Source organism: Schistocerca gregaria, chromosome 1, assembly GCF_023897955.1.
Source record: "Schistocerca gregaria isolate iqSchGreg1 chromosome 1, iqSchGreg1.2, whole genome shotgun sequence".
Classification (NCBI taxonomy): Eukaryota; Metazoa; Arthropoda; class Insecta; order Orthoptera; family Acrididae; genus Schistocerca; species Schistocerca gregaria.
The window spans coordinates 783285621-783310396 of NC_064920.1; the positions used below are offsets into that span (position 1 = coordinate 783285621).

At 38.0% G+C, this 24776-nt stretch overlaps 1 protein-coding gene across 2 annotated transcripts in view; it reads right to left on the bottom strand.

Annotated features, from left to right (window-relative positions):
• LOC126269086 (uncharacterized) overlaps positions 1-24776 on the bottom strand; it is a 237165-nt gene that overhangs the window by 111930 nt on the left and 100459 nt on the right. For both annotated transcript variants that reach the window (XM_049973964.1, XM_049973965.1), the window contains exon 4: positions 16117-16294. In XM_049973964.1, coding sequence (XP_049829921.1) covers positions 16117-16294 — 178 coding nt within the window. The remainder of the gene's footprint in view (positions 1-16116; positions 16295-24776) is intronic.

Here is a 24776-nt window from a genome sequence, read left to right on the forward strand (position 1 = left end):
CACTTCATATCGCTCTGCAATGTTATGCCCAAATATTTAATCGACATGACTGTGTCAAGCACGACAATACTAATGGAGTATTCAAACATTATGGGATTCTTTTTCCTATTCATCTGCATTAATTTATATTTATTTATATTTAGAGTTAGCTGCCATTCTTTACAACAATCACAAATCTTGTCCAAGTCATCTTGTATCCTCCTACAGTCACTCAACGACGACATCTTCCCGTACACCACAGCATCAACAGCAAACAGCCCCACATTGCTATTAACGCTATCCAAAAGGTCATTTATGTAGATAGAAAACAACAGCGGACCTACCACACTTCCGTGGGGCACTCCAGATGATACCCTCACCTCCCATATAGTGCAGCAATATTTCAAAAGAGGACAGACAAGTGTAGTGCAGGCATTCTCTTTAATACAGGGTGTACATGGGGACAAGGAAAAAAAAAATGTCGGATTTTTCCCCGAATTTCCCGGTTAAAAATACACTTTCTCCCAGATGAAAACACACTTTTTCCATGTAATTATGTGACAGTATAATTTCCCTTGGAACAGTAAAACTTTTCAATCCTTTGAATGGTTATGTTTTTATACAAGGACGTAGACTTTCACGGCACTTTAGGAAACGAATCTTTGGGAAGAAAACTCCTTTTGGAAAGATTTTTGATGTGCAGCAACATGTACACTGCATATTTTCGTATTACAAGAGTATAAATTCGAATTCCACCAAACACCGCATGTCACTTTCCAAAATCTTGTAATCGAGATTGCGATGCGCTTTTGTAAGCCAGTCCTAGCTCTTGTCACTTGATCCCGCCAGCCGATGACACCAGATGTTCAGACCACAGGACACGCGATGTAGTCAGCTAATAGCAACATCACTGTTAAGTAGCGCAGATACACAAACAGGAAAAATTAATGTTTTAAATTAATATACATAGCATTGATACAAGAAAACCAATATTGGTCTCTAAGGTTAATAATCTGCAAGAGAACCTAAGCTTTGATATATAATGTTCATATTTTTTGCGCATGTTACGCTTTAAGATCTATCACACAAATGTGCCAGTAAAATGTTTAGCTGAGTTCAGTGATTTGCCCTCAAAGTTTTCCACAAATAAATTCGCTACCGCAGAGGAGAGAGAGCTTCCTGTAGTACTACATCAATTTGCTCATAATAAGGACATTAATGTCTGATCTTCTGGGCTCGAAATACTTCTAAATGGCTCGTCATCAAAAGCTCTGTGATTTAAGAAATTCATCGTACATTCTTACACATAGTTCAACTTGCGCGAAAGGAAATTTACTTTGAAAGTAACGCTTTTCAAACCACCATTTGTAATATTTTCCCGCGACCTGTTACAAATAGGTTTGTTTCAGAGAGCGCCAGATAACGCGCCACCGTGCTTTGGCAGCTGCTATTAACGCAGGAAGCCCCTATGTTCGTACGTGTAAAACATTAAAAGATCTTACATTATGTCACAAAAGAAAAAAGACATCAGAGGATACTCCAAGAGCATCGGCATTTCGTGTACCATACTAAAATGGCACATTTAAAGTGCATACTTAAAGAGCACATTCTTATGTCCAGATTCCCAATGAAGTAGGCCTTGACCTGATATTAAATTTTTCAGTGTGGGCTTTGGAATGTAAATTTTTATTGGAGTGCCAGTACTGTATTAACTCATTTTTGATTTTCCATTGTGGCATACTGCCATACGTACTAGAAGATGAAAACGTGCACTTGAAATGCAGCGTGCAGTTGAAATTAGCCAATAGTGTGGAACTAAACACTTTGTTTCAAACACAATGACTGCCTCAGCATAAAAGCTTAATAAAAACCAAATTTCTTTAACAAACCGGCAGAAACAGCTTCATTGTTCTACAAGGCAATTAATGCATGCCTGTCAGAAAACTGGAAATAAAATAAAATCTGAAACTAATAACATATATTAGTAATTATGTGACTGTATTTTAATTCACTTGATAGCTCCCGGCCACAGAAATCTATTTTGTTTCATTTGACGTGAGAGCAGTAAACGAAGAGGAAACAGAAAATTCAGTAAATGTAAACACGGGTCATATGGAGACTATACACTTCCCCACTATAACTCAGACTGCTCTGCGCATCAGCCTCGGCCCTACAATATTTCCGAACCGGAGCAATACTAATATAGTGGCACCCCCCCGCAACCCGCCCCCCTCCATCGAACGTTTGTGATACATAAAAAATTAAAAAATCGAATTTTTCAAAAATATGTTCATTTTGTAGCGCACATCTTTCTGAAGAGTCTGATCCATAAAACATATATGTTCGAAGAAATTTAAGGCATGTTATTTGGTCTTAACTGTGCCGGGGTGCAGTGCCACCCCTCTTCACACAGCATTCTTTTATCACACATCACTGTATTTCGCTCTGTGGAATTGAAACATGTAAATTTTTTACTAGATGCCATCAAACTATGTTCAGGACAGTGGAAATTAAAATGTCCTGTGGTGCCTCTCCCGCTCCCAAGCGCCCGGTTTGACGTCCTGCCCCTCCTAAGAAAAAGAAACTAATAATAAATCTCACATTTAATACTGGATGGGATTATTTGTAATCGGGAGAACAAGAACTCTTCAGAAAATTTGCACTCTTTATTGCCTGTTAGCTAATAACTTTCTGTTTTGGGTGACATAATATTAAACATAGGATACTTAAAACCAGTAAAGACAAGAGACAAGCAATACAGAACACATTTCTTCAATCCTTAGCTCCTAGCTTTGTTTTCTTTCTAATCTTGCTACAGCTTTACATGGAGTGCTTTCCTTTCTGTGACAGAATCTATTACGTCATTAAAGTTCGTCAAACGTGAAAAATCGAAATATCGTTGTCTGCTGTTAATACAAATAGTACCCAATACTGGTGTGGTTTCTCGATCTGATTATGTCTATTTTGTCGCTGTTTGCTCGATAAAACAAAACAGGCGTTTCTAACACTGCAGAAATTGTAACACACACCGAATAAACGAGACTGTTTTGGCACAATTGGTCATTTTTATAACACGACAAAATATAATTCATGAAGACCAACATAAAATGCCTATTAGGCCTCTAGCTGCTTGCTGCGACTGCTTACACAGCCAATAGCCCTGTTTCTGTAGCCAAAAATGGGAGAAGGTACTACGCATATGCCACTCAACTGCGCATGCGCATGAGCTCGCTCTTAACTGCTGAAACAAATCTAATGTAAACAGTTGTGACGTCACGCTCATCGGAGGCAATTTGTTGTTATGAAGCATTGCATAGTCTTCCTAAAGCGTTTGACACATTTCGCTGTTGCTTGTATGAGCACTGTGTTTTGTTGTTGTATATGGAACATTTCCTTTGCAATTTATGTTTTAATTTCATTTATTTATTTATTGTCTTTTCCTCGTTTATGTTTTATTGTTGCAGGATTATTCTGCAGTAGCGAGATTCAGTAATATCCTTTATTAGAACATCGATTCTTACCAGTCAAAATTACAAAAATTTAACTGAAAACTAAAACAACAACAAATTCCTGGAATTCTGAAAAATTCCTGGGTTTTTCCCGGATCTCCCGGGTGTCCCAGGTAGTATACACCCTGTAATAGATCTGTTGCATCTTCGAAGTCTTCTGCCAACAAAATGCTGTCTTTGTTTTTCCTTCGCATTTCCAATATGTTCTTTCCAATTTAAGTAATTTGTAATTATCATTCCTAGCTATTTAATTGAATTTACAGCCTTTAGATTTGATTCCTTTATTGTGTAACTGAAGTTTAACAGATTCCTGTACCATTCATGAGGATGACATCACACTTATCATTATTTAAGGTCAATTGCCAATTTTCACACCATGCAGGTATCTTATATAAATCGTTTTGCAATTGGTTTTAATATACCGATAACTTTACTAGTCAATAAATGATAGTATCATAAGCAAACAACCTGTGATGGCTGCTCAGATTGTCTCCTAAGTTGTTTATAAAGACATGAAGAAAGCCGAGGGCCTATAGCACTATCTTGGGGAATGCCAGAAATGACTTCTGTTTTACAATGTTACTTATATTCCATCTCGACTGCAAAATGTTTATTCACATGACCGGTTTCGGTTCCTCTAGAACCATCTTCAGTTCTGCAATTTCAGTTACAGAAGTAACCCGTCCACACAGCAATCTTCACATGCTGCGTCACATATATGACGCATTTCACAAGAATGAATGCTTTTTAAATCAGTATCGACTACATCTCAATAGACTGTTCTCTTTGAGGTAATTCACAATACTGGAAGTCAATGAAAGTTCCAAAATCCTGCTGCATACCACATCCACGACATGGGCCTTTAATACAGTGGATTACTCCTGCTGCCTGTCTCGAATATTGGTGTCGCCAGTGCAACTTTCCAGTCTTTGAGTATGTATCACTTGCTGAGCAAGTGATTGTATACTTGTGTTAAGACTTGCTTTTATTAAACAATTTAAGTTCCTTCACTACTCTGGGGATATCTACTTCTTAGTTATTCATTTTGGCAGCAGTTCTTGATTCAAATTCTGGAATCTGTACTTTGTCTTCTTTGGTGAAGGAATTTCAGATGGCTGTGTTTAGAAACTCAGCTTTAGCAGCACTGACATCAATAGTATTTCCATTGCTATTGCACAGAGAAAGCATTGATTGTGTCTTGCCACTAGCATATTTTACATACGACCAGAATCTCTTTGGATTTGCTGCCAAGTTTTGAGACAAAGTTGTTACATAAACTATTACAAGCATCTCACATTGAAGTCTGTGCTAAATTTCAAACTCCTATAAAAGATGACCCATCATGGAGATTTTGCATTCATTTAAACTGGCATGGTATTTTCATTATTTCTGCAGCAGTGTTCTGACCTCCACCTATTGTTTATTTATTTGGTATAAACCTCTCATTTACTTTCTATACTATTTCTTTCAATTCAAGCCCCATCTCATCCACACTTACACTGTTAATTTGGAAGGAGTGGAGATTGTCTCACACGAAGGCAACAACTGAATTTTATCTGCTTTTTTGAATAGATGTATTTTTCATTTATTTTTGGTCAATGTAAGATTTATGTTATTTGGTTAGGCTACAGAAACTCTGTGTTCACTAATCCCTATATCCATTTTGATGCTCCTTATTAGCTCAGGATAATTTTCTGATAAGAGGTTGAGTGTATTTTCACAACAAATTTACTATTGAAATGTATCATTACTAATTGCTCGAAATGATTTTCAGAGAATGCGTTTAGCACAATTTCTAATGACATTAAATGTGTACCTCCAGATTTAAATGTGTATTTTGACTGACATATTGAGGGTAAATTTAAGTCACCACCAACTACAATTGCACAAGTTGGTTATGTGTTTGAAATAAGACTAAAGTTTTCTTTGAACCTTTCAGCAATTGTATCACCTGAGTTAGGTGGTTAGGAAAGGAACCAATTACTATTTTATTCCAGTTGCCAAGAATGACCTCTACCCATACTAACTCTCAAGAACTATGTACTTCAATTCTGTTACATCATAAACTACTTCTAACAAAAACAAGCATGCCGCCAACAACTTTATGAACACCAATAGGTTCTTCGTGAAAATTTCGGCCAAACAGACCTCCAGCTTTAATGAGCTGTGGGTGCCTATAATTGTTTGAGCATCAGTGCTTTCTATTCACACCTACAGTTCTGGTACTTTCCCAACATAGCTACGACATTTTACAAGTGATGGTTCTAGATCTTCGTTCTTCCTGTGTTCGACCTGCGCCCTTGAGACAAATGATCTGATGAACAGCATGACCAACAATCTGCAACTGTTTGCTAATAATGCTGTTCCATCGGGAAGGTGACAAAGTATAGGATGACTTAGCAAAATTTCTAGTAGTTGTGATGAGTGGCGCCTTGTTACAAATGCAGGAAAATGTAAGTTAATGCCAAAGAGTAGAAAAAACAATCCCATAATGTTTAAATACAATATTAGTAGTGTGCTGTTTGGTACAGTTATGTTGTTAAATATCTAGGCATAATGTTGCAACAAGAATGAACTGCAATGAAAATGTAATGATGTCAACAGGGAAGGCAGAAGGCAAAGGTCAAATTCAGATTATTGGGAGAATTTTCGGACAGAGTGGTTCATCTGTAAAGGAGGCTGCACACAGAATACTAGTGCAAGTCGTTCTTCAGTACTGCTTGAGTGTCTGCAATCCCCACCAGGTCGAATTAAAGGAAGACATCAAATGAATTCAAAGGCTCAGTCAACACACAAGAATCAGAGAGATGCTCATGAACTGTAATCCCTAGAGGGAAGACAATGTTCCTTTCATGAAATACTATTGGGTAAATTTAGATATCTGGCATTTGAAGCTAACCAGAAAATCGCCAACATACATTCTGAGTCAGCCCCATGAACCATGGACCTTGCCGTTGGTGGGGAGGCTTGCGTGCCTCAACGATACAGATAGCCGTATCGTAGGTGCAACCACAACGGAGGGGTATCTGTTGAGAGGCCAGACAAACGTGTGGTTCCTGAAGAGGGGCAGCAGCCTTTTCAGTAGTTGCAGGGGCAACAGTCTGGATGATTGACTGATCTGGCCTTGCAACATTAACCAAAACGGCCTTGCTGTTCTGGTACTGCGAACGGCTGAGAGCAAGGGGAAACTACAGCCGTAATTTTCCCCGAGGGCATGCAGCTTTAGTGTATGATTAAATGATGATGGCGTCCTCTTGGGTAAAATATTCCGGAGTTAAATTGTCCCCCATTCGGGTCTCCGGGCGGGGACTACTCAAGAGGACATCGTTGTCAGGAGAAAGAAAACTGGCATTCTATGGATTGGGGCATGGAATGTCAGATCCCTTAATTGGGCAGGTAGGTTAGAAAATTTAAAAAGGGAAATGGATAGGTTAAAGTTAGATATAGTGGGAATTTGTGAAGTTCGGTGACAGGAGGAACAACATTTTTGGTCAGGTGAATACAGGGTTATAAATACAAAATCAAATCGGGGTAATGCAGAAGTAGGTTTAATAATGAATAAAAAAATTGGAGTGTGGGTAAGCTACTATAAACAACATAGTGAACGCATTATTGTGGCCAAGATAGACACGAAGCCCATGCCTACGACAGTAGCACAAGTTTAAATGCCAACTAGATCTGCAGATGATGAAGAAATTGATAAAGTGTGTGATGAGATAAAAGAAATTATTCAGGTAGTGAAGGGAGATAAAAATTTAATTGTCATAGGTGACTGGAATTCGACAGTAGGAAAAGGAAGAGATGAAAACTTAGTAGGTGAATATGGATTGGGGCTAAGAAATGAAAGAGGAAGCCGCCTGGTAGAATTTTCCACAGAGCACAACTTAATCATAGCTAACACTTGGTTCAAGAATCATGAAAGAAGGTTGTATACATGGAAGAACCCTGGAGATACTAAAAGGTTTCAGATAGATTATATAATGGTAAGACAGAGATTCAGGAACCATATTTTAAATTGTAAGACATTTCCAGGGACAGATGTGGACTCTGACCACAATATATTGGTTATGAACTGCAGATTAAAAGTGAAGAAACTGCAAAAAGGTGGGAATTTAAGGAGATGGGACCTGGATAAACTGAAAGAACCAGAGGTTGTACAGAGTTTCACGGAGAGCGTAAGGGAACAATTGACAGGGATGGGTGAAAGAAATGCAAAAAGGAATACAAACGCCTCAAAAATGAGATCGACAGGAAGTGCAAAATGGCTAAGCAGGGATGGCTAGAGGACGAATGTAAGGATGTAGAGGCTTATCTCGTGAGGGGTAAGACAGATACTGCCTACAGGAAAGTTAGAGAGGCCTTAGGAGAAAATAGAACCACTTGCAAGAATATCAAGAGCTCAGATGGAAACCCAGTTCTAAGCAAAGAAGGGAAAACAGAAAGGCGGAAGGAGTATATAGAGGGTTTATACGAAGGCGATGTTCTTGAGGACAATATTATGGAAATGGAAGAAGATGTAGATGAAGATGAAATGGGAGATACGATACTGCGTGAAGAGTTTGGCAGAGCACTGAAAGACCTGAGTCGAAACAAGGCCCTGGGAGTAGACAACATTCCATTGGAACTACTGACGGCCTTGGGAGAGCCAGTCCTGAGAAAACTTCACCATCTGGAGAGCAAGACGTATGAGACAGGCGAAATAGCCTCAGACTTCAAGAAGAATATAATAATTCCAATCACAAAGAAAGCAGGTGTTGACAGATATGAAAATTACCGAACCATCAGTTTAATAAGTCACAGCTGCAAAATACTAACGCAAATTCTTTACAGACAAATGGAAAAACTGGTAGAAGCCGACCTCGGGGAAGATCAGTTTGGATTCTGTAGAAATGTTGGAGCACGTGAGGCAATACTGACCCTACGACTTATCTTAGAAGCTAGATTAAGGAAAGGCAAACCTAGGTTTCTAGCATTTGTAGACTTAGAGAAAGCTTTTGACAATGTTGACTGGAATACTCTCTTTCAAATACTGAAAGTGGCAGGGGTAAAATACAGGGAGCGAAAGGCTATTTACAATTTGTACAGAAACCAGATGGCAGTTATAAGAGTCGAGGGACATGAAAGAGAAGCAGTGGTTGGGAATGGAGTGAGACAGGGTTGTAACCTCTCCCCGATGTTATTCAATCTGTATATTGCGCAAGCAGTAAAGGAAACAAAAGAAAAGTTCGGAGTAGGTATTAAAATCCATGGAGAAGAAATAAAAACTTTGAGGTTCGCCGATGACATTGTAATGCTGTCAGAAATAGCAAAGGACCTGGAAGAGCAGTTGAACGCAATGGACAGTCTCTTGAAAGGAGGGTATAAGAAGAGCATCAACAACATCAAAACAAGGATAATGGAATGTAGTTGAATTAAGTCGAGTGATGCTGAGGGAATTAGATTAGGAAATGCGACACTTAAAGCAGTAAAGGAGTTTTGCTATTTGGGGAGCAAAATAACTGAGGATGGTCGAAGTAGAGAGGATATAAAATGTAGACTGGCAATGGCAAGGAAAGCGTCTCTGAAGAAGAAAAATTTGTTAACATGGAGTATTGATTTAAGTGCTAGGAAGTCGTTTCTGAAAGTATTTGTATGGAGTGTAGCCATGTATGGAAGTGAAACGTGGACGATAAATAGTTTAGACAAGAAGCGGGGCAAGTTGGGGGAGCACTTGCCCGCGAAAGGCAAAGACCCCGAGTTCGAGTCTCGGTCCAGCACTCAGTTTTATTCTGCCAGGCAGTTTCATATCAGCGCACACTCCGCTGCAGAGTGAAAATCTCATCCTGGAAACATCCCCCAGGCTGTGGCTAAGCCATGTCTCCACAATATCCTTTCTTTCAGGAGTGCTAGCTCTGCAAGGTTCGCAGGACAGCTTCTGTAAAGTTTGCAAGATAGGAGACGAGGTACTAGCATAAGTAGAGCTGGGAGGACGGGGCATGAGTCGTGCTTGGGTAGCTCAGATTATAGAGCACTTGCCCGCGAAAGGCAAAGGTCCCAAGTTCGAGTATCGGTCCGGCACACAGTTTTAATCTGCCAGAAAGTTTCATATCAGCGCACACTCCGCTGCACAGTGAAAATCTCATTCTGGAAGTTTTTCATGACTTTTTAAAATTGTATAAAAAATTAACAATGTTATTCATGAAGCCAAGAAACTATATATATATAACTGGCAGTTTACATTCTACTCCAGAAGTAAATTATACAGCCTTGTCACAGGTTACAATGATAAAACACGGTGTGCTGCCTGTTTATAATTTACCGAAGAATGGCATTCTGCAAATTTAAGATGCAAATAACACAGATTAAAAAATAATGTCAAGCTTAGACAAGGTACCAGACAAGTGTTGAACATGTCTTATGATCAATAAACATTGTTTTTCACGGGTGGCAGACATGTGAAATTCTGCCAAAACTGTCAATACATTTGAAACCAAACATTTTACTCAACACTACTGACCAAATTCGCCTGCTTATTCATCTTCAAGTGAACATTTAGTATGGTTCTTTATTATGACATAATGCCATACCTGCCAGAAGATTAAAACGTGCTCTTGATATTTAGTGAACAGTTTAAACTAGCCTATGGCATGGAATAAAACATTTCATTTCAAATAAACTGACTGCCTCTGTGTAAAAGATTAATAAAAGCCAAATTTCCTTATCAAACTGACAAAAATAGCATCATTGTTCTGCAAAGCGATTAGTGCTCGATTGCGAATAATGTGGAAGTAATATAAATTCAGAAAACTGAACATATTTTGGTTTACTATAATTAGTGAATATATTTTAATTCTCTTGATAGTCCCCAGCCACAGAAACAGGTTTTGTTACCATTTGATGTGAAAGCTGTAAACGAACAGAAAACACCAAAATCATGACACAAGAACACAGGTCCTGTGGAAACCACCGTCCACTACAACTCTGCACAGGAGCAAATCTGGCAGCTTGGGTGTGACAGAAAAATTTTTCCAGGTAGTATCCTGGCTGCTTGTTGCTACTCCTCATATGTCTATCAGCCACACTTCAGGTAGCCAAAAGTGGGAGAAGGCACTTCTCACATGTGACTTCAGCCTTGCACGAGCATGTGAGCCCGCTGGCAACTGCTCAAACTATCTTAATTTAAACAGTTGTCACATCACACTCATCGAAAGGAGTTTGTTGTTTGTTGCATCATCATTGTCCTAAAGCCTTTGACACATTTTGGTGTCACCAGATGCTTGTTTGCACACTATGATTTGTTGTTTTAAATGGTCCATTTTCTTTGGAACTTCAGTTTTATTTTCATGTTTACATTTTATTGCTGAAGTATTATTCTGCAGTAAAGGGCTACAGTAGAATTTTATGTTAAAAAGCTAAAGGATAAAATTTTGTCAGATGATACAAACATTAGGGGTCACCTACCAGATCTAACTGTGAATGAATTTCAGCAGTAAAATTGGATTAGCAATTAGAAATAATGTAAATAATATGCAGGAAATGAGGCAGGCTATATGGGCAACATATTTACACTGACCATCAACTGATAACAATCCTCTTCATTTTGCTTGTTTGGGTGATCCTACACCTATATCAACATGGTGCAAATACAAAAAATGCTTACATTACTGGAGTCCCTTATCAACATAAAAATTCTATCACAGTGGCTGTTACAGAAAAAAATAAGCCCATATTTAGGGACTTGGGCAAAAATGCAGCTCTGGTATACACAGATGTTATGTTGCATTGTGAAGTTGATATCTGTGGGATGAATGATGGAAGATGACAAATCACTGGGTGGATGTCCATAGCTGATGATATTCTCCATTTGTAATGTCACATATAATATAAATGTTTATAGCAAAAAGAGTAGGAAATGTCATGTTATTGATGATGAAGCAGTAAGCCACAATAAACGAGATGATCTAATTGAAAGCAGTCATAAAAGTCAACTGTATTGACAACATTTTTCTGGCATCATAATGTGAAATATAGGAAGTGAACTTCACCCATGTAAGTTGTACTCTTACATCTCTGCCTAACCAAGACCTCAAAATCTTGATGTATTCATAAAACATGAGAATCAAATTGTAACAAAAGGGCAGGGAAAAAAATTAAGTGGTACTGGTCTTGCTAGCTTCCTGCCTAACTAAATTCTCCGTAACTGTGACATATATATAAAAAAAGGAGGAAATACAATTTTGACAATTATTAACAGGATTCTACAGTTGAAAATCATGACAGTCATAGAGTATTTTAAATACAATTACTCCTTGTTTCACTTGCAATAATTTAAGCTGTAGTGTTAGATTTGCTGCCTAAGCACATACTCGAAAGCTGTGAGATTAGTAAGGAAACAGGAAAGGAAATTTAAGGAAGAGTACAGTCTACAGTGAACATGATTGCTGCTCATTTCATCGCAGTAATTAAAGTTGTATTACTAGTTTGCTGTCTAGCTATATATTTGGAAATGGCGAAATATTCATAAAAAACAGGGAAATAATTTTAAGGAGAGAACTGGAAATATGGCTCCCACTCACTTAGTCTGCAGCAATTTAAGCTTGTTCTTGGGTTCCTGCCTAACCACATACTCGAAAATCGTGACAACAATGAAAACAGAAAAGCAATTACAAAATCAGTATTGGAAATATGATGACTGATCATTTCACTCGTATTAACTGAAGCTATTGTCTTAGGTTTGCTGCCTAACCACGCACTCAAAAGTCGTGACCGTTGTAAAAAATGAGACCTCTTTATGGCCACCAATGTCCCTTCTATCTTATTGGTACACACTCCGATATCTGGGTCTTTGAAAGTTATTGTGTGACTGACTGCAAAGTGGACAAAAGCTTCATCAGAGAGCACTTGTAGGACTGAAAATAATGGCAATTGTAAAACCAGGCAATATATTAATTCCTCCCCCCACTCTACCAAGCAATCATCTGCCGGAGACAAGTTTACTACCTTGTGAGTATTACTACTTCCCAAACAGTGATTCATCAATTTCTATGACAGACTCAACACCTCCCAACTTTTCCCCATTCTTTGAATAGTCTACTACACAAACTTCATGGCAGGAGTTGGTCCAATCCATGACATCACGATAGGACAAATGCAGCTCTTTATCAATAAATGTAGTACATTTTTTTTTTACCCACAAACACATCATTTTCAATATGTTTCCCATGCTCAAGTCTACTTTCCTCAAACCAATTTTTTTGTTGAATGCTCATTCGATAAATGTGTGAAGTCTGTGTGCATAACTGGTGCAGTCCATAACTTGTCTTTTTTAGCTGCAAGTATCACACACCAAGAATATTTTGTATGAAACTTTCTTTAGCAATGAATCTGTGCTCCATGCACCATCTCATTGTTTCATCCTACAAATTGAAAACAACAATGTTGAAATACAAAACAATACAATCAAGAAATGTGATAATATTCCAATACATGTAGGATCTAGAAAATTTTTATGACAGTCAGCAACCAACTTTATAATCAATAATACGAGATCTATAAGTGTCAAATTCTTTGCCTCAGAAACAAAACTGGAAATTATCAAATTGCTTCTTGGGCAAAAACGATATGAAACAAGAGGTAATCAAATAACTTGTTATGCAGAAACAAAATGAAAACATAATTTACACCAAAACAAATAATTAGAATCTCTCATTCTCACTGTCTATACCGCACATTTTCACACAACTGGCTACGAGCAATGGAAACAAAAACAAAATAAACTGTCAACTTCACATGAGCTACGTACACTGTAACTTCATTTTAGCTGACCTGGGACATTCTTATCTTCTCATGACCAAAACGAGTCATTCCAACCTCACATAGACTTGTGTGCTTAAGAATGCATTTGTTGGGGTAAGGAGATTAATATGAAATTAATCCCAATTAAAAATGGTTCAAGGACACAAAATTCATAAATCCGAGGGTTATTGGGAAAGTATGGTCCAAATCACATAACTACTCAAATGTCGCGCGAACACTGAAATGTGCATGCGCACCGACTCCTAGCATGCCTCGCTTATCAAATGACTCCATTTGCACTGATATTGTCATAGTGTGCCATTTACAGTGTCAGTTCAAAATGTCTAAAACAGCTGATCAGCCGGCCTACTGTGAAACATAGTCTGTGATTCAGTTTTTGAAAGCAAGGAACATTGCAGCAGGAGATATTCATTGACACCTAGGTACGGTGTATGGCCACAATGTAATAAGTGGCAGCAAAGTGTATAATTGGGTGAAAGTGATGAGAGAATGTCCATGATGAACTGGGATCATGGAGAACATTAGTGGTGTTAGCAGATTTGGTCAAAGCTGTGGACAAAAAGATTTGTGAAGACTGGCGACTCACGATTTCCACTTCAGCACAGAGTTTCCAAATGTTGTTGTTTGAATATCTTTGCACAAAATCCTTTCTGCAAAACTGCAATTTTTTAGAACATTCTCAATGAGAATGAGATGTGGGTTTCTAACATGACCCCAGAATCTAAACATCAGTCAATGGAATGGTGTCAGGTGACACCAGCAGTAGTCAAGGTCAAGCAATCTCAACATGCAAGATTATGACAATCTTGTTTTTGGACAGACATACGAGTCTTGTTAGTCAAGTTTCTGCAGCAAGGGACAACGATAAATGCAGCAGCACTTACTGCACTACCCTGATTAAACTCCAATGTGCATTACAGAATAATGCAGTATGTTCTTCTGACACCTGGAGTTTTGTTGCAGCACAGCAATGCCAGACACTGTCCTTCCATTGACACCTAAAATCCGATCAGATCTTTTGGACGGGAACAGACTGTTCACACACCTTACAGTCCAGACTTGACACTAAGTGATTACCACTTGTTCCACTACACAAAGCATTTTCTTGGTGGCAAGTGCTCCACAATAGATAACGACATGAAAGAACTAGATATAGACTGGTTATCCTCACAGGCAGCAGCTGTCTTATGACTTAGGAATATAAAATGTTTAAACAAATATGGAAACTATGCGCGAAAATAGACATACATAGAGCACTAAATGAAAAACTTTTTTAAAAAACCTCTGATGGTTCATGTTCTATACGAAAGAGGACCTTAATTTCTGCATAACTGTTGTATTATGCTTAAAAAAAAAAAAAGAAAGAAAGAAAGAAAGAAAGAAAGAAACTCTGATTCTAGTTTGGTGAGATAACAATACATGCTGAAAAAAGCTGTCAAAATTTTTAAGTTTTTAGTAGAACACTTCCATATAAAAAGGTACATAAAGTTATCAAACCTAATATTGGCAAGATACAATGTTCTGGGTCCCCTTAATTAAATTAAGGCCACAGACATATGTCCAACCACTGAATATAATCAAATGATATCTTTGTTGTCAATAAGAACTCCTCTCGATCGCCAGGAAACAATCGTCTTGGCCACGCACATATGATATGCCGAACAGTTTGTCACAATCACAGCTGGGCAATGTTGTTGATTCGATATGCAGAGTGAGGCAGCAAGTCTTCCACTATTAGTCCTTAAACTTTTGAGAGCATACCAGATTTTTTATACTGCAACAGTTCAAAAGCAGAAGTACTTAGTGTTAGAGATGATGAACCCTATGTTGTATCACAGTTTTTTTGCAAGATTTATTTTGTGTCTTCATCTTAGTGGAAGTTCTCAGCTCCTTGCTGGCAATACTGTTGTTAATGTGGTAATTGGTGACTTCTCTTTTGGCAGCATCTAGCTGTAAACACCAATTATGGAAGTATTTGCCAACAATTTGTAGGCCTTTGGGGCAAGACAGGCACAGTAAAATGTTACTATTTTACAAAGCATACCTTATGCAGTACATGTACCCAGGAAATTCTAAACGAGTAACAACAATACTGGTGCCAGACAACCCAGTGCACTCCTGGTATATATCACATCACCATATACAAAGTAGATATGAATGAGTAGAACAATGGCCCTCTTTAGGAACATCTGTACAGCAAATTATAGTCTTCAGTGGTGAAAACATACCAGAAGATCAAATACAGTATTTTGATCTTTTTTCTGTCATCCTCCATTTTGCTGCCAGCAAGGTCACTGACCGATTGAGTTATTATTTCAATCTGCTTACTGACTTTACATATGACCAAAACTTCTTAGGATTATTATTATTACTATTATTCTTTTGTTGGGTTGGCAAAATTTTATTTTCGAGTTCACTGAAATGCTTCTCATATTGCCCTTCTTTGACCGATTGGGATCTCCGAGGTACCCTTTGTCTCTGGATACTGTGGAATGACAATATGCACAGGTCTAGTGCTTTCCGTGCTGAGAGGATACGGTTGTGGCCTCTCTTGGTGGCTGCAGCAGCAACACCAACTTTTCATTGAGTTTTGTAGTCATTGCCAATAAATATTCATGACTGAATATCACATAAGACTGACCTAAGATTGTTCTGTTGGCTGGGTGCATCAAATTACAATTTTGAAACATTTGATTTACATTTGGTGCTAAAATACAATACCTACAGAAGTACCACAGCAAAAATACCCAACAGCTCTTAGAAGTTACACGTATTATGTCTTTCATGAAACTATTAATGTCTGATCTGAAAATAATAACAAAATGGAACTTACACAATCTTTTGTTCCAGGTGAGTTATGTAGTTCCAAGTCAGAAAGTTTTATCCCATCGAGGGCACTAAAGCTATTTGGGAAACTCAGTTGTGCACCATTCATACCATTCTGGTATTGATCATTCCAGTCAACTGCTGACAGACAGCTGCCATTGTAAAGAGAGTATAAGCTGGGCTCCCTGAAAGCAAACAAATGAAAAACTAATTTTAGGACATTCAAAATGTGATACAGATATGTGAATTGCTACCCAAGATTAATATAATGGCCAAACAAACTAAATGCAAACTGTTTTGACAGTCTGCCCAAATAATCTAAACATTCCTGTGGAGATGTCAGTGCCGTAAAATTAGATTACATAGATAATACAAGACGTAGTAGAATTATGCGATACAGTGCAATTTAAACTGTTATAAATGTAAAGCAGACACAAGACTGTTATGGTTTAAAATACTTACATACTGCTAGAAACAAATTTAGGAATGAAGACAAATTTGTTTAGATTCATTCTGTGCATCTAAAGTGACACATACCCCAATGGTTAGTGTGCCCACTGCTTACCGCTATCTTGTCATTGGAAACTTTGAATATAATTGCACCAAGTTTTTCAGGTATTTATGACAGTAGACCAATACTAAGTAAACAAGTCAAGCAGGAAACAGCAGTTTGATTACCGACGTTGTCAGACCTCATAAACATCACATAAATTACATACGCAAACCATAGCTGTCATTGCAAATCAGCAGTGCTTAAAGCCCTGTATATATAGGAAGTAGCACCTGTAGATAGCCGACACTGCATCCTGCTGTTGGGCAGTTGAATCTCATGTGGTACTCAGCTGCCATTTTTGAGCTAATCGAATCAAGTATGTGTATTGTAGAAACGAACTGTTTCCTTAACTATGTAAATCTTTCGTGTAATACCACATCATTTTTTTAACTAAAGAACTTAGTAATTTGTTTTTGTGGTATGGATCTGAAGACTAGATACAGCAATTTTGTACTTAAATTCCTGTGGTGTAACAAGCTCGTATTTCTGTGCCTGGGAAAAATTTTAGTTAATTTGCATCTAATCATATTTAATATAACATTTTTTATGCTTTCTTTTATATAATCATCAAAAAACTGTAAAATTCTATCATTTCACCCAATAGTGCACTTATAAAATCATTTTGCTTTACCAACAATTAGTGCTAATAAGCATCAATTGTGTCAGTGTAGTTACAGTGTAGGGCACAGGTTACGTGGGTTTCATATTTGATGATCTGCAGTGTGTGTGTGTGTGTGTGTGTGTGTGTGTGTGAGCACGCGAGACCTCATCCAATCCTATCCGCTTTTTTTATACAAGCTATTCAAGATCCCACAAGAGAAAATAAATGTGGAATGTCACAGTGTTTGATTGCACACCATACGGAGGAGAAAGGACCGTTTCCATTATGAATCAGCTACACTTTGTGTGGTAAGAAACCACACCCATGTAAAATTGCTGTACAGTATAACCTTGTTAACATGAATCCGAAGGGACAGAAAAATCAAGAGTTTATGTTAAAAATGCATGTTAAGTACAAGTACTTACAACTTGCACTATTTTCTTAAGTTCAAGCATAGTTTGCTGACATTCACAGGAATGAAAGTATCATGTAATTTCACAACCAATTGTAACTATAGTGTCCATAAACCCAGCAGTGACAGCAGATAGAATGATATCTACAGCTTCCTCCTCCTCACTTACTTTTGAAGTCCCTTCTTGCGCCACATTTCTTCTGATGACCCTTCTTGCACTTTGATCATAGCTCTTGCCGCCTCAGGTTCCACAGAAGCACATACGGCAACACTGTTGTCTGCACTAATGAATTCCTGAAAACTAATTCCAGGGTTTGCAATGTCTTGCGGAACTGTCTATTCATCAAGTGAAGCGGCAATGTCTAACTCATGGACATCATCAGTGTTGCTATGTCTCCAGGCTCTGTTTAAGCACTTCTGTATCTGGTATGGCGACGTAGAGTTTCAGGCTGCTGTGATCGTTTTTACTGCACTAAGCAGATTTCAATTTGTGGTTGCAGTACTGTTTTCTGCAACACGAATTATAGCTCTTACAAGTTGCTTGTGATAAGCTCTCTTAATGAGAAAAATGATGCCTTGGTGCAAAGGCTGAAGGTAGCTTGTCAATATTTGACAAAAAACTACATCCCTACGATTGTTAGGTTCAGATCCTGTACATTATGGGCATTACATCTGCCCACTATAAGAAGAACATTTCTATTTTGGGCAACCATTCAACTGTTGAAACGAAGAAGCCACTTGCGAAATGATGTGCTGTCAATCCAAGTTTTTTATAGTGAGAGTAGATGCAAGGTTAAGTGTCCACATATATGTTTTTAAAACAACGAGGCTTCTCGGACTTACTGATAACCCAGGAAAAAACTTCTCACTGTCATCCACATTACAAACAAAGGCAAGAGTTACACACTGCTCTTTGCTCCACTGTGACACATTACCTTTTATACCCACGGCACAGTTTGGAAAAAGTATTTTCAATTATAATGGACATGTAACATAAGGCAAGCTTTCCCCTCACTTGTTCAAATTCATGCAACCAACTGTTTGAACTTTCTTCATAAACTTTATTTGCTTCATCACAAATTTGTACAGATGAAACTGAATGTCTGTTTTGGAACCGATATAGCCAACCAGCAGAACAAGTGAAGTCTTTGATGCCTATATTTTTGGCAATCTAGTTTATTTTTGATCGAATCAAAGGGCCATTTAAAGGTATGTTTGATGCATGCATATGATTGACCCATTTAACCAGTAACATCTTAATGTCTTCACGCTTAGTGCTAGTCATTTGGATATGTTTCCAGAGCCTATTTGGGAATTCCAATCTGATCTGCAATTGCTATTTTCTTTGTACCACGGTCCACTTCACCTAGAATTCTGTTTCCTCTTTGTCATGTTTTGCATTCTACCATTTGTCGATTTTTATTCAGTACTCTAACTATTTGGCTATGACTGGCATCAAATACATTTCTAAATGTTAATGCACACATTATTGAATTTATTGAAGTATACCATACACACTAATTGTTGAGGTGATCCGGCAGCTGCCAAACTACTCCACTGCCCACCTACTTTGGAAATGAATTAACAATGAATAGTTACCTTTGTAGAATAAACAGTGGGTAGTTTCTTTTTTAGTTATATTTCTTGGACTCATTTCTGAACTCTTAAAAAAACACTGTATCATCAGAAGTTTGTTACAATGGAATTTAATTATGATTCGTGTTAACTGATAAAGCTTCCCACAAGAACTAATGTATTCATACTGTGGCCAATATTTTTTTTCACGTTAACCATAATTTACTCTTAGGCAAGTTCACACCAACGAGGTTATATTGTCTCTTATCGAAGAATTATATCACTTTCTTCCCCTGAGCTGACTTCTCTAATGTACACTACAGAAAGTTTAACTGCATCATACATTAAACTTCAATTTTTACCTTTTCTCATCCTCACTTTATAACCAATCATTTTGAAAAATAATCGTAAGGCTGGTGTTCGGAAGCTAAAACCAACTGATTTACCATCAATTTTCAGTCACTGATCCTTAAAAGAGAAAAGGAAGTACGAATATACAAGATTATTTAGTGGGCACTTTAAATAATGGTGTTGAGCCAGGTAATATTTAAATTAGCGCAACAAGAAAGCGAAGTCTTTCCTCATTTCCTCCAGTTTTAAGAAAGTCAAATGTAACACTGTAGAACAAAAAAATGATTTTTTTTCTCATATTTTCAGTAAATGAAATAGATGATTCATTTGACTTAGATGGTTCATCAGAGAGCAATGGAATAAACTTGCAAGGATCTGCTGAAAGCACTTTAAAATTGGAAATTGAAATTTTACAGTGGAAACTTCAATCATCACAAATGAAACTGCACAATTCAATGAGCAAAATTAAAGTATGTTGGCCTCCACGAAGCATTTTCTGAATGAAGATCAGTTAACAGTACTGGATAAGGAAACAATGAGGAGAACTAAATGATCATAAGAAACAGTAAGAGTTCAGCCTTTGGAAGCAGTGGCTACAATACAGTGAGAGAACTGGGACAACCACTGCCAAGTGAGTGCATGCAGCAAGGAAATCTGAAATTACTGCTTTTTTACATCCACTATTTTTGATGATATGCACTGCACAGAAATTTAAGGTGCACACACTGAAGCCTCATGAAAAACATGCAGCTCATATAGCAAAACACCAGTGTTACAAAATGACGTTTCAGCAAAAGTCGTCATTGGGCAGTCAACACTTCTTGGAGTTAATGGTTCATACGAACCCCATGCTTTCCATGTGCTGGTGACAACTTTGTTTCAAAAACGTATTAGACACTGACACTGTCATAGCACCAAAGAAGTTGGCTCACAATATATCACCCGGTTACTCCACTGTAGACAGAAGTTTTCATATATTCATTACAACATGAATATATGCACTTTTCAAGAACCATAACAGGGTTGTACCAAAATTTATTATGATTTTATTCCTACTTACATTGAAATTAAAAACAGTGTTTAAGAATTTGCTCTGGTAAAAAGATTACAAATTCCTTCACATTGCCATTTAATCATGCAAAACTGTATTGTTGAGGATATTTTAGTATCATCTGTACTTTCACTTCTATCAAAAAGCGATTATAAACTCATTACAACGTAATGGGCCTTCAGTGCTGTAAGGCAAACGTGCCAGCCACTCAGCCCAAAAATGGTGGCCACCATAGAGTTGGTGCTACTTTCTTTAAACAGGGTTTTAGCATTGTAACAGTTGTCATTCCTGCCTGTGTCTGCTTCACCTGTATTTTTTCATGCCTGACTGTAAATGAAGCTTCAAAAGGGCAAAATCAAAGATTAAAAACAAACTAAATTGTGTGTGTATCCATATAAGTACACGAGACATTCATTCCTTAATGTTTTGGGATGAGGCTGAAATAATGCAGTACTTTATAAAACACAGTGTGCAGTTGAAATCATTGGACCAATTTGTAAGAATCTCACCCACAATATTTTAAAGGGACAATTAAAAATCATGCAATTAACCAAAAATTTATTTTATTTATAGAAAGCAACAGGGAAACTATACAGGGTGTTACAAAAAGGCACGGCCAAACTTTCAGGAAACATTCCTCACACACAAATAAAGAAAAGATGTTATATGGACATGTGTCCGGAAATGCTTAATTTCCATGTTAGAGCTCCTTTTAGTTTCGTCCACCTATGCTCAATGGAGCACGTTATCATGATTTCATACGGGATACTCTACCTGTGCTGCTAGAACATGTACCTTTACAAGAAACGACACAATTTGTGGTTCATGCGCGATGGAGCTCCTGCACATTTCAGTCGAAGTGTGTTCGTACGCTTCTCAACAACAGATTCGGTGACCGATGGAATGGTAGAGGCAGACCAATTCCAAGACTCTCCTGACCTCAACCCTCTTGACTTTCATTTATGGGGGGCATTTGAAAGCTCTTGTCTACGCAACCCCGGTACCAAATGTAGAGACTCTTCGTGCTCGTATTGTGGGCGACTGTGATACAATACGCCATTCTCCAGGGCTGCATCAGTGCATCAGGGATTCCATGCGATGGAAGGTGGAAGCATGTATCCTCGCTAACGGAGGACATTTTGAACATTTCCTGTAACAAAGTGTTAAAAGTCACACTGGTACGTTCTGTTGCTGTGTGTTTCCATTCCATGATAAATGTGATTTGAAGAGAAGTAATAAAATGAGCTCTAACATGGAAAGTAAGCATTTCCAGACACATGTCCACATAACATATTTTCTTTCTTTGTGTGTGGGGAATGTTTCCTAAAAGTTTGGCCGTACCTTTTTGTAACACCCTGTATATTTCTTTAATCAATTTTTAACGACTGTGTTTCCAAGTGATGGCCACTATTAATGGTATATTGTTTGAGCCTGCATTCTTTTGCAACAAAGACTTCATTGGTCCTTTACGTGCTCATTAATGAGAGGTCTCTCAACTGAAACATTATCAACTTACGAGACTAAACAGTTTTTTGAGTGAGGACCATGTACTATTTCACAACCACAGGATGAACAGTGAAAGGGAATTCATCCCACAGTCATGTTAACACTTCAGAGATGCGAGAAAAGCTTCTGGACTAAACAACTCAACACACCAAGGAGCAATGAAAGGGTGAACATCAACCACACACCCAGTGTTATTGGCTGGTACACAATAGGGAAGTTCAGCATGTGATTTCTTTATTTATCTGGAAAAAAGGGCATGTGTAAAGACACTCACTCATATCACAACATGTTACAGAATTTTCTGCAATCCAAAACTGAATGGCCTTTGAGATAATTGTAGTTTCAAATGCACAGGGTCACAACTATTACAGTCACCTATTAGTTGTCACATCAATGTTACCATTTCATCTAATTGTCAGCATGCTGATATAATGGCTGTACTTGTCACCACAGAATTAAATTTAAAAGAAGAATTAGGGATGGATGTCTGCTCCCAATGGCCCAGAAAGCCATGGCAAGGCTTCAGAAGTATATCACTACTTAATTTTCAAAAATGATTTAAAAAACCCACATGTATATAAGTTTTACAAATAAGAGGATGAGGTCCTTGTTTAATTTTATTGTTACCATGTCTGAAGTAGAGGAAGACATGACTGACAATCACTGGCTCTAAGGTTGAGCAATATGCAAATTAAATTCAAATTTGTGTTAAGTGGCACAGTTAAAGAGGTGCCTTGACATAATATTCTACTTAATATGAAAAAAAATTTTTGTTATGAAAAAGAAGTTTGGTTATTTACAAGATTCTTCCAAGACACCATGTTGCAAAGAGCAGTCAGCAGAAGGAAAATCCAACACACAACTGCCTAGTAAGCAAAAGATATCAGGTTCTAATACCAGTCCGGCACACTTAATGCTGATGATTCTGCATAAAGTCCCACTGCAGCTGACATCAGTAGTTCCTTCCCTTTCTCCCCCATCCACCTTCAATTTACATAAAGCTTCAGTTATCAGCTCAAAAAATGAAACTGTGGCCATGGAACTTGGTGATGTGTTAGTTACTTTCTCTTCATATTCACCCTTCTTTGTGATATAAATCCCAACAATTACTTGGCAGAGACCTTGGTTGGCTGTTCAGAAACTGTTCCAACTCTAAAATCGTCTACTTTTCATTTTGAAAATGCCTACTATGCAATCATTTCTCCATCTGAGGAAGGAGGAAGCAGTCACTGGATGCTATGTCAGGAGAATAAGAACGTGAAGCAAAATTTGATATCTCAAGGAGGAGCATGTGTCACTGTATCCTGTGCAGAATCACATGTGGTGTTGCTGTGAAGCAAAAACACCCCCTTAGACAGCTCCCCATGATACTCTGTCTTAACAACTTCACATAACCTCATAAGGTGATTTTGGTAACATGCTGCTGTGACAGTTTGGCCCTTACGAGCAGAATATCTTAGCACCACATCATGACAGTCCCAAAAAATACCCAGCATGAACTTGCCCAATGAATGTTGGGTCATCATCTTTTTCAGCTGTTGTGAACCCATATATTTCCACTGCTTTCTTTCCACCATTGTCTTGGGGTCATAATAGTACACCCAGCATTGTTTGGTGGTGACTAGGAGGTTAGAAGTCATTGAATTGGCCTGATGCAGTTGCAACACTTTTGCTACTGCTACAGATTTGTGGGCTTTGAGAATTGGTGGGACCTGTTGCAAAACACCGTAGGCAACAATGCTGGTACTAAAAACTTCCTCGCAGGTTAAGACTGTGTGCCAAACCAGGACTCAAACTCAAGTCAACACATATTCAACTGAACAGTGAAAATCCATTCTGGGACCTGGGTAAGATGCAAGATGTCAATAACTAATCCATGACAGAGTTTCACTTTTTCCATTTTTGCCTGAATTTAGATATGCTAGTCTTTGACCACCTGGGTCTCTACTTCTCTTGAAATTCTCACTTCTTCACAAAGAGATTGTCTGCCATTTCGTCCTTCAACATGCAAAGTTGTTTTACTACAATGGAAGCGTCTTCACCACCTAACCACTGTTTCATATGATGGCGCATTGTTGCCAAACACTTCCACCAACTCAGTACACATTGTTGCAGTGTTGTTTCCCTTAACCCGAAACATGGGTCTCTCAGACCCCTCGTTTATTTTAAATGTCGAGTGTGGTAGCACTGCAAAAAAGCGCGGCTTCACTTTCCCAGTACCTTTGCCATAATACTTGCCGCATGTAAAGCAGCAGTCAACAATCAGTTTTATTTTGTCAGTGAAGACATACAGGGTATTGTTTAGAGTAGTGCGTGAAGTTGCATGTATGAGATACCGCGTGTTTCGTATTACGTACAAGAATTTGGTAGGGTCGATAGACCGCATGTTTCTAATTCCAACATATTCTGCTTTCACTGGCTGTTATTTTATAATGTCGTCTTCTATGCGTGAATTTATGTTATATTTCAGGTATAACAGGGATTGACTTTCTAAGAAGAGTAACGCATCTGCAATTAATCCAGATTTGGAAGCTTGGGTGCAAGCGCAGTTACATGATTTAGATGAAGAGGAAAATGGGATTGACGATGACACATTTGACGATTCTGATGATGATCCA